The 14,661-nt window shown below is 46.1% G+C and overlaps 1 protein-coding gene across 1 annotated transcript in view; it reads left to right on the plus strand.

Moving 5' to 3' along the window:
* Positions 1–3,808: 3,808 nt before the first annotated feature.
* Positions 3,809–14,661, plus strand: part of STK11 (serine/threonine kinase 11) — a 73,508-nt gene continuing 62,655 nt past the window's right edge. The window contains exon 1 of the mRNA XM_065422186.1: positions 3,809–4,945. Coding sequence (XP_065278258.1) covers positions 4,656–4,945 — 290 coding nt within the window. The 5' untranslated portion in view covers positions 3,809–4,655. The remainder of the gene's footprint in view (positions 4,946–14,661) is intronic.

Below are 14,661 nucleotides of genomic sequence, written 5' to 3' on the forward strand. Positions count from 1 at the left end.
AGATGTTCTTACTTGAATGCCTGGTAGCTAGAGGATGTACTGATGGACTCCATGGAGGCTGGGGTGCTGGTCGCACTATGAAATCTGGAGTCAGAGTCAAATCTGCCCTGTCTGAAGATGATCTTCCTCCGCCCTCCTGCTGCCTGTATAAAACCCTCACCTCAGCATGCCTGTCCCTCACCTGGGAGCACTGGAGGAGCTCTTCCTGCTCCTCAGCAGCCAGCAAGTGATGTTTTCCGAGCAACGCAAAGCACCCTTCCACCCCAGATGACTCAGTACCAGCGCTCTCGCCCTCCCCACCTTCTCCTAGCTCGTGAAGCCAGAGTGCCTGGCTCTCCCTCTTGGCAAGGCATAGACCAATCTACAGGCCACTGAGCCAGGGCACAGCAGTCAGAAGAGCGGAGGTCCCTAGGTTGTCCGTGGAGGGGTTCTGGTCTACAGCGCCAGTCTATTATTTTAATTACATGTGCATCTATAAATCAGGCACATGATAAAGGACAAAAATCCCAGCAGCACCATGCATTTTATTGGCTGAATCCTAAGGGCCTGATTCCCCTGTCATGCCAATGTAATTCTACTGACTTCACTGGAGTTACTCCTAACCTACAGCAGCGTGAGAGCAGAATCAGGCCTTTAGTCCTTACTTAAACAAAGCTCTCCCTGAGCCGAAGGCCACAAGGCTTTCAGCCCTGGCCTGAGAGTACCAACACTGACTGTGCTACTGAAAGACTTGCTGGCTGGCTGGTCGGCCATCCTATTTACACACTATACCTTGATGTCATCGCATTGGTCCCAAAGACATTTTAGGATGTTTATAGGACAACATTTTAAAAATAAAGTACCTTACAAGTGTGTTCCATTGTGCACCTATGTTCATATGCATAATTACCGCAACAGCATATGGGGTGTTTCAGATGGTGAGATCTGCAGAGGAGAAGGCTCTCACGCCAACAGTGGCCAGATTGTTTGGAGGAATAGATGAGTTCAATCTTAGCCAGCCAGCAGGAAAAGGGGAGGAAATATAGAGAGACAACCTTCGTAAGGTTGGCTGGAGCAACTCCGTGGAGGGTTTTAAAAACAAGTAAGGCACTAAGTGCTGCAGTGATCCCAGTAGAGTTGGCTTGAGTTTGGGGATGATGGAATTATTGTTTTTGGTGCATCCAAGAAGGTAAGATGTAGCATCCTGCATAGCCTGGGAAGCTACAACTCAGGGAGACCATAGAGGATGGAGTCACAGGAGAGTAGTCAGGATAAGAAGAGAACGATGTTCATCTATAGCATGGAGGCAATGCACATCCCAGCAGGAAGGGCTATATCTTCAGTATTGCAATCCCAAGTGTTAAAAAATCATCAGCTAGGCCTGAAAAATAGAGATTTTGTAAATTAACAATTGTGGGGTTCTTGTTATTTTTCTTCTGGTGTCGTAGCCTTTAGGGGTCATGTTGTCAGACTTTTTCTGGCTACAAACTTACTTTAAAAAAATGAAAGCTGAGATTCTCATGTAATCATAGGACTCCTGGAGCAGGGGCTTTGAGAAAAGCACCCAAATGCCAAGAGTTGGTAACTCTGTATCTTGTTCTGTGCAGATGCTACATTTCATGCTGGGACCTGTTGTCCCCTCTGTATCAAAGTTGAGGTTGGCTACTGACACATTCTTTATTTAACGGGGATTAAGGTGTGGCTTCCAGACTCCTGCCAAATGGATGTACATATCCAAGTGCCTTACGCAGTCCACAGGAATGCCCTTAGACAGGCTATCTATTCTACATAGGTTCTCATACCACCTTCATCACCATAGTACCTGAGCACTTTTTAGTCATGCATTAAGCGATATGACTAATATCTGACGTGCGAGTTGTTCTTGCTCTTTTCTCAGTGAGACAACTGTGTGTGCAATCCAGGGTTTTGTTTTGGTAGGGGTTTGATTTTTTTTAACATACGCACTGCTCTGGGTTTATGTTCAAGAAGGCAGGTTGGAAAAGTGCACTTTGCCCTTGGAACAGAAGGTGGTGATGTTTGGGATGATTATTAATTCCTGGTGGAATTTGTTCTACAATTTAGTCTTGGATTGGGCCCTGAGAAAGCTTTGTCTCCTGCACAGACGTGCTTTACCCTTATTGTGGAAAGTTCCATTGTGCCACAGGAGCGGAGGTGTTACCATGGTTTTCACTCCAGAGCTTTAGGCCCTTTTAACTACCCTGTGCCCAGACCATGGAGTGCCTTGAAGCTCACTCGATATTCTATAAGAAGCCAGCATAGAAAGCAGAGAACAAGTCTGATATGCTTGCAGTACCCCATGTTGATCAGATGTGCTGCAGTGTTTTGCACTAACCAGCAGTTCCTAAGGGCTTATAGCTTCATGCCAAGTGTTGTATTGCTATAGTCCAGAGCCAGACAGAGGTAGATGGGATACTAAAGGCCTGGTCATCATCCACCAGGCTGGGCCAGACCCTCCGAGCCGACTGAAGATGGTAGAAAGTGTTATGTGCAGATGCTGCTATGCGATAGGACAGCGGGGAATCCAGCAGCGCGCCTCGCCCAGGTGCTGAGTCTCCCAACTGAGGGTGTGCATCTTCAGAAGCCGCAAGTGCTTCCCTCTGCCCGCCAGCATCACCTCGGCCCTGCTTAGGTTCCGTCCCCGCACACAGAGCTGACCAGGCGAGCTGGCTGGATGTGGGGCAGGCCTGTGTGAGGCAGGATGGGGAGAGCCAGCAGCCCAAGGCCAGGGATCTAGCAAAGCCCAGCCCAGAGGCCTACAGGGCAGCTCCCTGGACAAGCGGCCCCCTAGGGAGGGCAGCCCACCTTTCTCTCTAGGTAATACCCAAATCCTTCTCCCCTTTGCCCTCTGACCCTTGCCCTCTGCGCTCTGTTATTTCACCTCCCCCGCCCCACAGGTCCACCACGCGAGCCCCACCCTACGGGTATGACTGAAGGCCTCTCCCAGCCTATTAAAACCCTCCGCTGCAGCCGGAGGCGGAGTGGGGAGCGAACGCTAAATGAAACGATCCAATCGGAAGCAAGGAAACCCGGTCGACCCGCACTGGCCAATCAGAGGAGGAGAGCGCGGAGGCGGGGCTGAGGGCGTAGCCAATGGGCGGGCACGTCGGTCGCTAGGGAGGCGTGAGGCCCTGGAGTGGGGAGGGGAGGCCGCGGGACGGGAGCTAGAGGGGGGGAGGGAGGTAAACAAAATGGCGGCGGCGTGTTAGCTGCGGCGGCTGGAGGAGGCGGGGGCGAGGCGGCCCGGAGCGCTTGGAAGTGAGGCGGGAGTGGGGAGAGCGGGGCCCCTCAACAGGGGAGAGGCGGCTGCGGGGTGCCCCCTGAGGGGGGTCCCCTTGGGCCGTGTAGGGGGATCGGGCCCCCCCGGCAGAGCTCCGGCTTGGGTAGGGGGAGCGGGGCCCCCTGTTCAGGGGAGGCCGTTGTGGGAGAGAACAAGTGACCGCAGCTTCTCTCTGATCTCTGGGTTAGGGTAGGGCCAGCTCCCCCTTTAACTGATCTCCTGCCGGGGGGGACGGTGCACTCCCCCCGACTGATCCCCTGTTAAGGGGGGAGGCTGGGTGCGTTTGGGAGGGGTAAGGGCCAGCTTCCTCTTGGGGTTGGCTGGGGGAGGTCAGCTCCCTTTGACTCCTGTTGGGTTGGGTATACTGGGGGAGTTCATTTTTTGCCCCTTTTTGGGCGTTTGCTGTGTGGTGACAGTGCGGGGGGGGGGGGGGGAGAGAAATTAGCTGGATCAGTTCTTCCTGATTGACACCTGTGGGGAGGCTTGGGGGGTTGTAAATGGGAAGAAAAGCCTCAGCAGCATTAGCATTTCCTGAGTGACCACTCACTAAGGGTGTGTTTCGGGGTCTTGTAAGGGGGAAAGAGCCCGCTCCTCCAATCACACTTTAAGGAGGGGTGGACAGGCTGGGTGAAGTTTTAGTAGGATTTGTGTTGTCTGCCTACCTGACACCTGGACCAGTGGTGGTGACACATCATGTGTCAGGCACAATCCAAGTGGTTGAAGGATGCCCCTGGGAGATATTGATAGGCGCACAAGGCCTCAAACTTTCATAGGGGGGGGAAGAGAAGAAATTAGAATAGGTGTTGAAATCACCTTCCAAGAAACTTCGTTCCAGCTACCCAACGGCTGAGAAAATCATCCGAGCTCATACCTGGGAGGTGAGGGTGGCAGGGGAGAGTAAATGACCCCGCAATTCGCAGTTTGGAATTGGGAACCATGATCTGCTAGTAATGGAAAGTCATGAAAAAGACTTGACCATCTTTTTGTTTATCTGTGGTTCTAAAGTCCTAGAGGATGACCTAGCACTTAAGAACCAATTTGCAGCCCAGTAGAAGGTCAAGCGAGAGCAAGCTGACCTGAAAGAACCCAAGTGGTGGGATCAGGTCAATAGTAAAACAAATCCCAAACTGAGACAGTACCTGGTGAGACTTTTTTTGTTTTTAGTAACGAGACATTGAGTTGTTGGAACCAGGCACTGGAATTTGTAGGACCCTCCTTGGCTGGAAGCAGCTCATAGTGTTTTTTTTTAAATTAACGTTCGTACAATCTTCTGGATAACTTTTATTTCAAGAAGGAGTAAAAGGGAGCGTTGGAAATTAAAGAACCGGATTAAAACCTTGAGCACTTAAGGAAAACAGGTTAAGGAACTTAATCCAGGATGGATGTGCAGGAACCGCAGGAGTTGAGTATGTTTGCAGAGAGTGAACTGATGTCTGTGGGGATGGACACGTTCATCCATCGCATTGACTCCACGGAAGTCATCTACCAGCCACGGCGCAAAAGGGCCAAGCTCATTGGCAAATACCTAATGGGGGACTTACTTGGAGAAGGGTCTTATGGCAAAGTCAAGGAGATGTTGGACTCTGAAACCCTCTGTAGGAGAGCTGTCAAAATCCTGAAGAAGAAGAAACTGCGCAGGATCCCCAATGGGGAGGCAAATGTTAAAAAGTGAGTATGAGATTCCTATAGGTAATAATCAAAAGGTTAACTTTGGTCAGTATTTTCCAGCTGGCATTCTGTATTTTGTACAACACTGTGTATAGTCTTACGTTTTGAAAGAGATTTACGAACTATATACATGCGAGAGTTGCTTCCCCTTAAAATGCAACCAACTCTGGGGTGAAGAGGGCTCTCAAATACCACACAACAGTGGGGAACAGGGAAAGAAAACTTCATCTCAGAGGCATGGTGAAGCAAATGTTTCTACTTGTGTAAAACTTGGCATGTTAGGGGTTCCCTAATGTCACAGAGCAGAAAGAACCTTAGTTTCTAAAGTCTTATACAAAAGAGGCACATGGCTAATTGCATTGTGCTCACTTGATCTAACCAAGGTTGTATAATTAAAACAAACTCTGCATAGTCATGTACATATGCAGTATTATCAGTGTGTGTTGCACTTAATAGCCCGTGCCCTAGGGATTGTGCATTCTAGGTACCTGTTATATAGGTGGCAGCATGATCCAGTGCATTTGCACCCAGTGTGCATCAGGAGACCTGGGGTCTAGTCCTGGATCTGGTATTCATAAGTATGACCTTGGGAAGTCACTTATCTCTCTGTCTCAGTCAGTTTCTCCATCTGTAAAATGGGGATGATACTTGCCCACTTTTTTTTTTTTTTTAAATGTCACTCAAGATTTATGGTTAAAGCACTTTAAGCAAGAGCGAAGTTATGTGTTGATAGATGTTTGTGCACAAACAGCTCAGTCCAGCAAAGTAGTTAAAGTATGTTGTAGGGATAAACCTGTTCTGTTTCATTAGCAAGCATTGTTCATTTTTCTTACCATTTCTTGATGTTACACTTAATGTGCAATGACCCTTCAGAGACCACTGCATTTTCTGCAACAAACTGCTCAGTATAGCCATGCAAGATATGATTGTTTATCTGGAGTGACCAGGACTCTTCTGCTGCCAAAAGCAATTAATTAATTCTAACAGCTTATCTTGAAGCAGGAGGAACACTTGCAAGATGTTTTAGAAGTCTCTTGTGATGTTTCTGGTGTTACGTCTGCAGCGGCTGCATGCTGTGTGTCGAGCCCTGACCTAGTGAACTCTTCATGTTTTGGTTTGGAGGGGTGTGTGTTTTGTGTTGTGTTTTTTAAGATTAGCTGGATGATACTTCATTGTGTATTAGGCCTTCTGTCAATTAGCTCTCCAGGTTTACCTTCTAACCTTGAGAGTACAGAGTGAACCGGCTCAGCTACAGCATAATAATGAAATCAAACAGGGGACTTTGTTGTGCTGGCTCCAGTTCATTATAAAAGTAAACTGCTGGTTAATGTGTAATAAAATGTTTCCTGCAGTGTGTTTCTTGTCCCCCCCCCAAGTTCTTCAGTTACATCAAGAACATCTCCAAAAGACCAGAAAGGCTGCCTTCTCCTTAATTAAAACTTATTTTAAAAGCTCCTCCCTCCAAGTTCATAAGAATTCCTTGAATTAACCTATCCGCTTAATGGGGTGGGGGGGACTGTGGAAGAGGTCTTGTTCTGAAAGGAACTTCGATGTAGAAATCTCTTGTGTTCTGTTTACTGTTTTTAGCTTCTCTGTGGATGTTTTTGTTCAGTTTCATCTAGCTGGTTTAGTTATCAGAGCAGTCTGGCCAGAAGAGATTTTAATTTCTGAGACCAGCGTGGGCTGTCTATTCAGTTGCAGCTGGCTATTACTAGCCATACTTCCAAAGCACTCTATCGGAGTCAGGCTTTCACTTCAGTCTTCTAGCAAGGGTCTATTTTAGCTCTATAACTGTACTAAAATGGCCTGTTTTTATCACCTTTTCTTCCCTCCCCCACTCGTTTATTTCATCGGCTTGTTGCATCTTGTCTTTTAGATCAAACTTTGAGTCAGTGGCATAGCTTTCCATGGGGCCCTGCCCTAGTGGAAGCTCCTAGGCGCTACTGCAATATAAGTGATAAGTCTCCACCAATTTAAACGTTGTGCTCAAGGCTTGTTGTGGCAGCATATAGAGATATGGGATGGTCTGGCTGGGCAGCATGGGTGGGGACCAAATCCCAGTAGTGACTTAACCCCAGATAGCACTGCATCTGAACACTGTTCTAATGTGGCTTGGTCCCAGTCATGCTGTCCAGCCAAACTCCATTAAAACTTCAATCTGCTGCAGTCAGATTTGAGCAGCCTTACTTAAATGTGATTTAAACTCATTACCCCAGTGAGCTGTTCACATGCTATAGAAAGTGGACTACTACCCATTCTGAACTAAAACTAACCTCTGACACGACCTGACAAGATTCCACTTCCTTACTCCAAGATTATCAGAATGAATGAGTCTGCTGTCTATAGTCTGAGTTGTAACTTTAAATATATTGGGGCCTACTCCTAATCCTGCACGGTTTACTTCAGTGGGAACACAATTGGCCCAGTGTTGTTGGCACACTTGCAGTTGTTTGCTCTGCAGACCCTTTGTGATTCAGCCCATAGTTAATAGTCAGGCTTCCCCCTTATTGCTCTGAGTTGAGGAGTAATTGTCCCTTTGGATATGTGCCAACAATGCTTAAAAAGGACTGAATCGCTCTGAGCAGTTAGCCTAGGATACAGAGCCTCTAACATCCTGATTAACAGTTTGCACGTGGTTCAGTTTGGTATGTCCTGAAACTTGCTGCTGCCTGACTGCTGCTCAGTGGCCGATTTGACCTAAGTTTGGTCTTGGCCTAATTCCCATTAGGCAGGCGTCCACATCACAAAAGTCATGTCTGTGACTAGCATTAGCTGATCTCCTTGGCCTCACCAGAGAGGCCCAAGATAGAATGGGCTACAGGGACTGAGCTCCCTTCTCCCTAGAGATATGGCGCCCTCCAGATGAGGTTGAGGCACATAACGGGGGGTGGGGGGGTGGGGAGGGAGGCTTGGAGTGCTCTCTCTTGTACTTTACCAGCTGTGGGGATAAATGTTGATCTCTCACCATTCACCAGCACAACAGTCATTAAAAAGTTAATACTTAAAATTCCTTGCAACTTTTTTTGTAATCAACCGATCCCAGTGGAGAGCACTGCCTCTCTTTGCATAGTGGATCAGATTCCCAAAATGTCAAAGGATATCAGAAATAGTCCTTAAACATCTGTTCTCAAAGGTGGCTGTAGTGTGTGACCCCATAAGATCAAGGAGATTGTGACTTGTTAATCCTGGGGGGGTCTAAAATTAACTTGCCTTGAGATTTCTTTTGTGTTCGTCATAATGAGAGACATGCGCTGTTCATAGAGTGCAGGGATTGTATTTCCAACCTTACCCCTACATCACTGCTTTCTATTTTGGGGAGGAGGGGTCAAAGGGTTGTGAATGGCTCGCAGATTTTATTGCGAATGTACATGGTGAGGTTCCTGATTTGTCTCCTTAACCATAGGGCAGTCTGCTGCTGGGCAAAAGTTTGATCTGGCTGTGACTTTAGTTATCTAACCTTAAAGCAGCCCGGTTGTTAGCTAATGCCATTTGCGAGCAAAATCTCTCTCTTTCTCTGCCATCAGGACCAGACCACCACACACTACTCTCTCCCTTTCCATTCCCCCAGTGGTGCATGCAGACAGGGCTCCTCCAAGCAAGATAAGGGTTGACATAGATGCATTACATTTAGCAGATAATATGGCCCTTTGCAACTGGACTTTCAAATTCAAGCATAGCTGAGTTTGGATGGCAAAGTAATAGCTGAGTGACACAAGCAGTAAGTTGGAGATTTAGAACTGTAGAAACCTTGCATTTGTCCATACATTCTTGTGTTTACTGGAGGTGAAGTGTCAATGAGTGTAGTGCTCCCAGTTGAATCTCTGCTGGGTGTTTGTCCCCAGCACAGAATCACTGCATGATGGCACAGTTATTGGTCTTTGCTCCAGCTAGAACAAGGGCTCTAAATGTATGATGTTGCGAGTGAGGGTGAAAGTGCCTTGGCATGGTGTCTGGGGACCTGGGGATCCTGTACAGAACACTCCTGCAGTACGGTTGACTTGTCAGTGCTAAGAGACCCTCACTTGCTTGAGTCTTAAGGGCCCATCTGTCCTACATATTCTGTCTGGGCACCAAGTTGCAATATAGGCACTGTCCTCACAGTGAAGAGTAAGCTGACCATGCTCCAGCCCTGATTTCTTGCTAGCCATAGCTCTGTCCTCTAATATGATGGGAGCCATGATACTCCTAATCAAACCATGTTATTATAGTTGGGCACAATTATATTGTAACCTGGTGCCCTAGCATGGCTGCAATTGGGGTGAAGTTAGAGCCATTTCTGAAATCCCATCATAAAACAATGATGCAGAGGGACCTGGTTACAACATGTGAGTCCCTGACTGTTAACACACAGTTTAATCCTGTCTACACCCTGTTTTGTTTTGTTTTTGGTTCCTGGCTAATGTCCAAGGCTGTAGCATGGTTAATACATGTTCCTGATTCATTTACGTGGCAAGAATAACTCTTTTTTTAATTTTGTCTCCTACCACAGGAGCTTCATGGGCCCAGAAGTTGTGACCTCAAATGTTGATTTGAGTCTTTTGAGCGATTTGCCCTTCCCCTGCTCTTGTTCATCATTCTGCTCATGGCAAATGATCTTTTAAGGTTCCTATAGATCCTGGTGGGGATCTTGAGGGTCTAAACTCCTCTGTGTGTAATGGTTGTCTCTCTGGGTAATAGTGGGCATCCCATTTTGTGTGGGGAAAGGTTTGGTGTGGCCTCTTCTGCCAGACAGTGTTGTGGTTAGCTGCTACCCCAGCTAATACAAAAGGTGAGCTTAGGAGGGATGCTAAAATAGGTGAAAGAAAACCAGATGCTTACTTGTCTCCAGCAGCACAAGTTTAATAAAACTAAATGTTAATAGTCTCTCACTTAATTAAGTGCTTGGGACTTTCTGTGCATATCCCAGGCGTCCTGTACGGTACTTACCATTCTCAGCAATCACATTCTGGTTTGAATACCTTGCTCGTTACAAACCCCTCGGGGTTTGAAATGGGTAGGTCAGCAAGCGATGTGACCAGTTGCTGCTTTGATTGACAAATCAAGAGCCTGTCAACCCTGTCTTGTGGGCAGCAGCCTATAATGGGGCTGGGCACCTGTTAGCGTCCTGCAGTAGGTCATGCATTTTGCGCTTAGTGGCTGTCTAAAGCTGGCTTGTAATGCACCGACAAATTGCAAGTTTCGTTCTTTAGGTAAGTCAGAAAAGGCTTTGGTGCCTGGCCTGCATGTGTTACTCTGTCAACCTGTGTGAAGCCAGATGCTTGGATTCAGCCGTGAAGTAGTGGGAACCTTTGGCTAGTGTGTCTATAGAAGAACTCATGGGGGTGGTTGCTCCATGAGCATGTGTCTGAAACATCAGACACTCAACACTGACAGAGGGTGTGGGGTGTGTCAGTGCCTGCAGCTAGTAAGGAAAAAGAATCCCACTGTCTTAACCCTTCTCTAGGATTCCTCCCAGAGATGCACACACAAGTTAGAACTGGGAGAAATCTGTCGAGCTCTGAATAGCTGATCTGTTTGTGCAGGCTTATGTGCTAGTGCGTTTCTGGTGCTTTAAACTTCTGGGAAGATGAGAGCTGTCGGGATCAGATCGCTGTGTTTAGCAGTGGCTGTCAGAACACTTCATACCTGTATTTCAGTGTTATCCCCTCAGAGGCCTCCAAATACAGCTCAGTACAGAGGCACAGAAACAGCCTTGGGTATTTCTTGATATCCCAGTTGAGGGTGGAGATGGTGGCAATGGCGCTATACGAACAACATGGCCTGGGCCGCTGGGGGAGAGGGAGCATGCGAGGGACTAAAGCTTGGGAAGAGGATATTGATCGTGCAATACAAAACAGTATCCCCCTATGCTAAATCTGTTCATATGAATAGAGCCTGTCCTATCCCCTCTCTCTCATGAGAACCTGTGTGATCAGGGTTTCCCTCTCCAAAAGGGGGCTAATCAGTCAAACCTATTCAACCAGAGCAAAGTTTTTTAGGTCAGCGGCGTTGTTCCTGAGCTGCCTCTTCTATTCTTTCCTCCTCCCAAAATGAATCCGCAGTTGTGCTGCAGTGTGGCCCGGGGCCTAGAAGGCCGACAGCTGCTTCTGAGGTCTCTGCAGCTTCAAACTGGTCATCGAGCAGGCGCTGATGTGCACTTCCTGAAGGATGAGGGCTTCTGTTTCTGCAGGCCTCTGAGCCCCCACTGTCACAGGCAGTAATATTCCTGCAGTTGTCCCCAAGCTTGGGCTCCTTGTATACTGAACTATCATGCCTTTGGGTCGGTCCTATCCAAATGTTAGAAGCATAAAAAATGGGCAGAAAAACAATAAAGCAAAGGGTGGTGAGCTGCAGTGATGAATTGGGGGGTTGGAAAAGAAGTCTCAAGGCTTCCTGCATTAACCACATCTGCAGCAACCAAAAAGGGGGGCTAATGCCAATCTCTGCAAGGCTTCGCTTTTCTCAGTGGTGAGGCTTTCACTGGGGATAGGTAAAAGCAGTTTGCTGCAGATATACTTTGCTTTGGTTGGAGGGGAAATCCTTCATGGTGTAACCGATTGTGTATGATGGTAACTGGTTTTTAAAAAAACGCTTTTGTGAAGTGACTGATCCTGCTCTGCTGATGGTGTGCAGCCTGGTTAGTCACATTGAATCTTGTCTGGAAGCTCCTGTAACAGGAGGGAAAATGTGTTCTTTTTTGTATTTATGATGTAAACACTTGCCAAATGGCTGTCTAGAAAGCAAACGTCCCAGGTCTCACGAACTATCTCCACAATTGTCATTAATTGTCCCCTCCACTCCTCTTGTTAGCGATTTTTGGGAGAAACCAAGGATTAATGAGTCTGAACTCTCCTCTCATTCACAGGCTCACCTTGAGATTAGGTTGAGGCATGCAGCTGGCAGTGTGAGAAAGTTTGCACTGCCCCCGTCAAGCTGTATTTCTTCCTCGGATAAATGGAGAATTTGAGTTTCTGAGGCTGACCTGTTTTTCTATCACTACGGTCACATGCAAAGCCATTCTAAATCTAGTGGAAATGTGTTCTGACCTGTCTAGATTACAAAAGTTGTATTGCATTCAAAAACATTTATTTCTGATCAAGAGAGAATGCGATGCTGAACATGATTTGTTCTGGTCTAAGCTGACCACTAACTGGATTGTTCACAGTCGTGTTCAAACACGATAAAATTTTTGAATGTAGATAGACCCTCAGTCTACCAAGCTCTACTGTGACCCTTCAGTATTGCTTGACTAAGATCAAGTGAAGTATCTGAATACATACCTTATCAGGATTTTACCTGCATTTTCAGGAATATGGACTTAGAGATCAGAAGTCTCTTGCATCTCTAATATGTATGATCCTCCACTCATCTTCTGCATAAGATTGTTCATGTTTGCTAAAAGTCCATTTCTTACTCAGCTGACAAGAAAAACTTAATAGTAGCCAGAAAAAATATAAAGGTAGATCTGTAAAGGAAAATGGAGACTAGATTAGAAATTTAGTTTTGGTTCTTTACTTGTTTTCATCTTTAATTTAAGAAATTATTCCTATATGTTTACATCTAGACACTTCTGGTTTAGTGCGGTCTGTCTTTTTTCCTGATTCTGAGGATGGTTTTGCAACTTTATGGAGCAATTCACTCTTTATTCCTCTAGGACATGGCAATGCTCAGTAATGCTTATGGGGGCCGATCCAAACTCCATTGACTTCAGTGGACTTTGGCTCAGGTGCCTAGTCTAAACTGTGGCTGCAGGGATGTTTCATATATTTGATTACCGTGTTTTAGCAGGTGTATGTTAATTCCAAGGGTAATACTGAAATAAAACTTCAAAGAGGAGGTCAAAAGAACCTTGAATCGTAACAATTATCAGCTTACGTTAGAATCTTTTCCTGTGCTCGGAAAACTCAATATTGATAGTACATCTATTTGGGAGGGGGAAAATGAAGCTTTGCACATTTGTAAATGTTCCACTCCCGTGTTTGCTGGCTGAAAGCTATAGCACTAGATTAGTGCATGAAAATTGAAAAGTGACTTTTGTTTTTAATCATATTAACACTGACCAGTCTATTATTGTCTCCACTGAGTGAAATGTTAAAATATATAATCTTCTTGTGTCCTTGCAGATAGATTTTAAAACCACAGCAACATCTTTTTTTTTACAAACTGATTTTAGTTAACTTTTGGGTTAGTTGCCAATAAACTTTAGTTTGTTTTGCCAAGAGGAAAAAGAAAAGTTAACTTGTACTTCAAAGCAAAATCTGCTGGGACCTCATTGGCTCACAAAAGCCATGTGGATAAATACCATCTGTAGCTGTGCACTCGTGGAAAAAAACAAATGTATGATTCATCATTCTCCATCAATACTGGCAACCCCTTACAACAAAATCCGAACAAGCTTAAACCTATTTATAAACTAACGGAAAGACCTTGTGGACCAGATAGCGGAAAGGCGTAATTTGCCTCTCTCCTGCTTTCTGTTATATCTGAAGGCAATGCTTGCCTGTAGCTCCAGCTTGATAAGCTAGTGTTAAACTGAGCAGCAGTGGCCTCCCACCTCTCTAGGGGCAAGCAAAAGAAGATAGTTGTCCGCTAGCAGCAGTCAAGTCAGTCTATATGTGGGCTCATTATCGCTTATTATGAATGATGTAGTATTGCAATGTGCTCTGTGTTGGCGTGCCCCTGAAGATCACCTAGAAATTGACCGAGTCAGCAGATAGTGCTAAGTGGTGGAGTACATCACACTGATATGCCACACTCTCTGTGGGCATCCCCATCCAACAGGTCCCTTTCAAGGTCCTGCCCCTTACCTTTAAAACCCTATATTGGGTAGGACCTAGTTATCTGGAAAACAGCACCTGTCCCTGTGTTCAGGGATGCCCAACAGAACTCATTAAGGGCAGGGCATCCTCAGTGGAAGGTCCTCATCTGTGGAATTTCATTACTTGGAGGTTAAGTTAAATTATACCCTAGAAGGTAGCAGGATTTGAATTCAAGACTTTCTGCAAACTTCTTCCTAAGAAGGTGGAATGGCCCTGGTTGCATTGGTAAACATTCCACCTAGATCGGTGTCTGCCTAGGACCTTGTCTATGCTGGGAAAATGTCATGTTTTTAAAGTGTTAAGCATGATTTTTGCTCTTGGTGTGATCAGGGATATTAGGGTTTAAAAACACATTAGCTGCTTGTGATTAACTGTAGAGTGGACCTTAACATCTCATGCTTAAAGGTTTATGCTGTTTACTAGCATGGGGTCAGGAAGGAATTTGCCCTTCCCACCACCTTCTTGCCCCTTCCCCTCCCATCATGTACACTAGACAATTAGCTAGCTGCATTACAGGGTTTTTCCCTTTGTCTGAAGTATCAAATACTTGCTACAGCTGGAAGCAAGATACTGGACAGCTGGGTCAGTGTTCTTATCCATTGGGGCAAGTCTAATAAGTCTGACTGGGGATAGCATAAACCTTCCCTTTAGAAGAGACAGTGTCTTTTCCCTTCCCTGGTTATATTCTGGCATGAACCCATATTCTTGCAGTCTGCCTTGTCATGGTGACAGTAAGCAGAGGTGACCCCCACATGAACTTGCTAGGTATAAGGATATTGCATGTGTAACTTCTTCAAAAACAAAGCAAATTCACAGCTTGAGGGACCTATCTCAAATCTACTGGTTTCAGGAAATCTGACACTAAAGAGGAAATTCTGTGGCATAAACCACTGTTCCCAGGCAGTAGTGATAAATAGG

This window comes from Emys orbicularis, chromosome 24, assembly GCF_028017835.1.
Source record: "Emys orbicularis isolate rEmyOrb1 chromosome 24, rEmyOrb1.hap1, whole genome shotgun sequence".
NCBI lineage: Eukaryota > Metazoa > Chordata > Testudines > Emydidae > Emys > Emys orbicularis.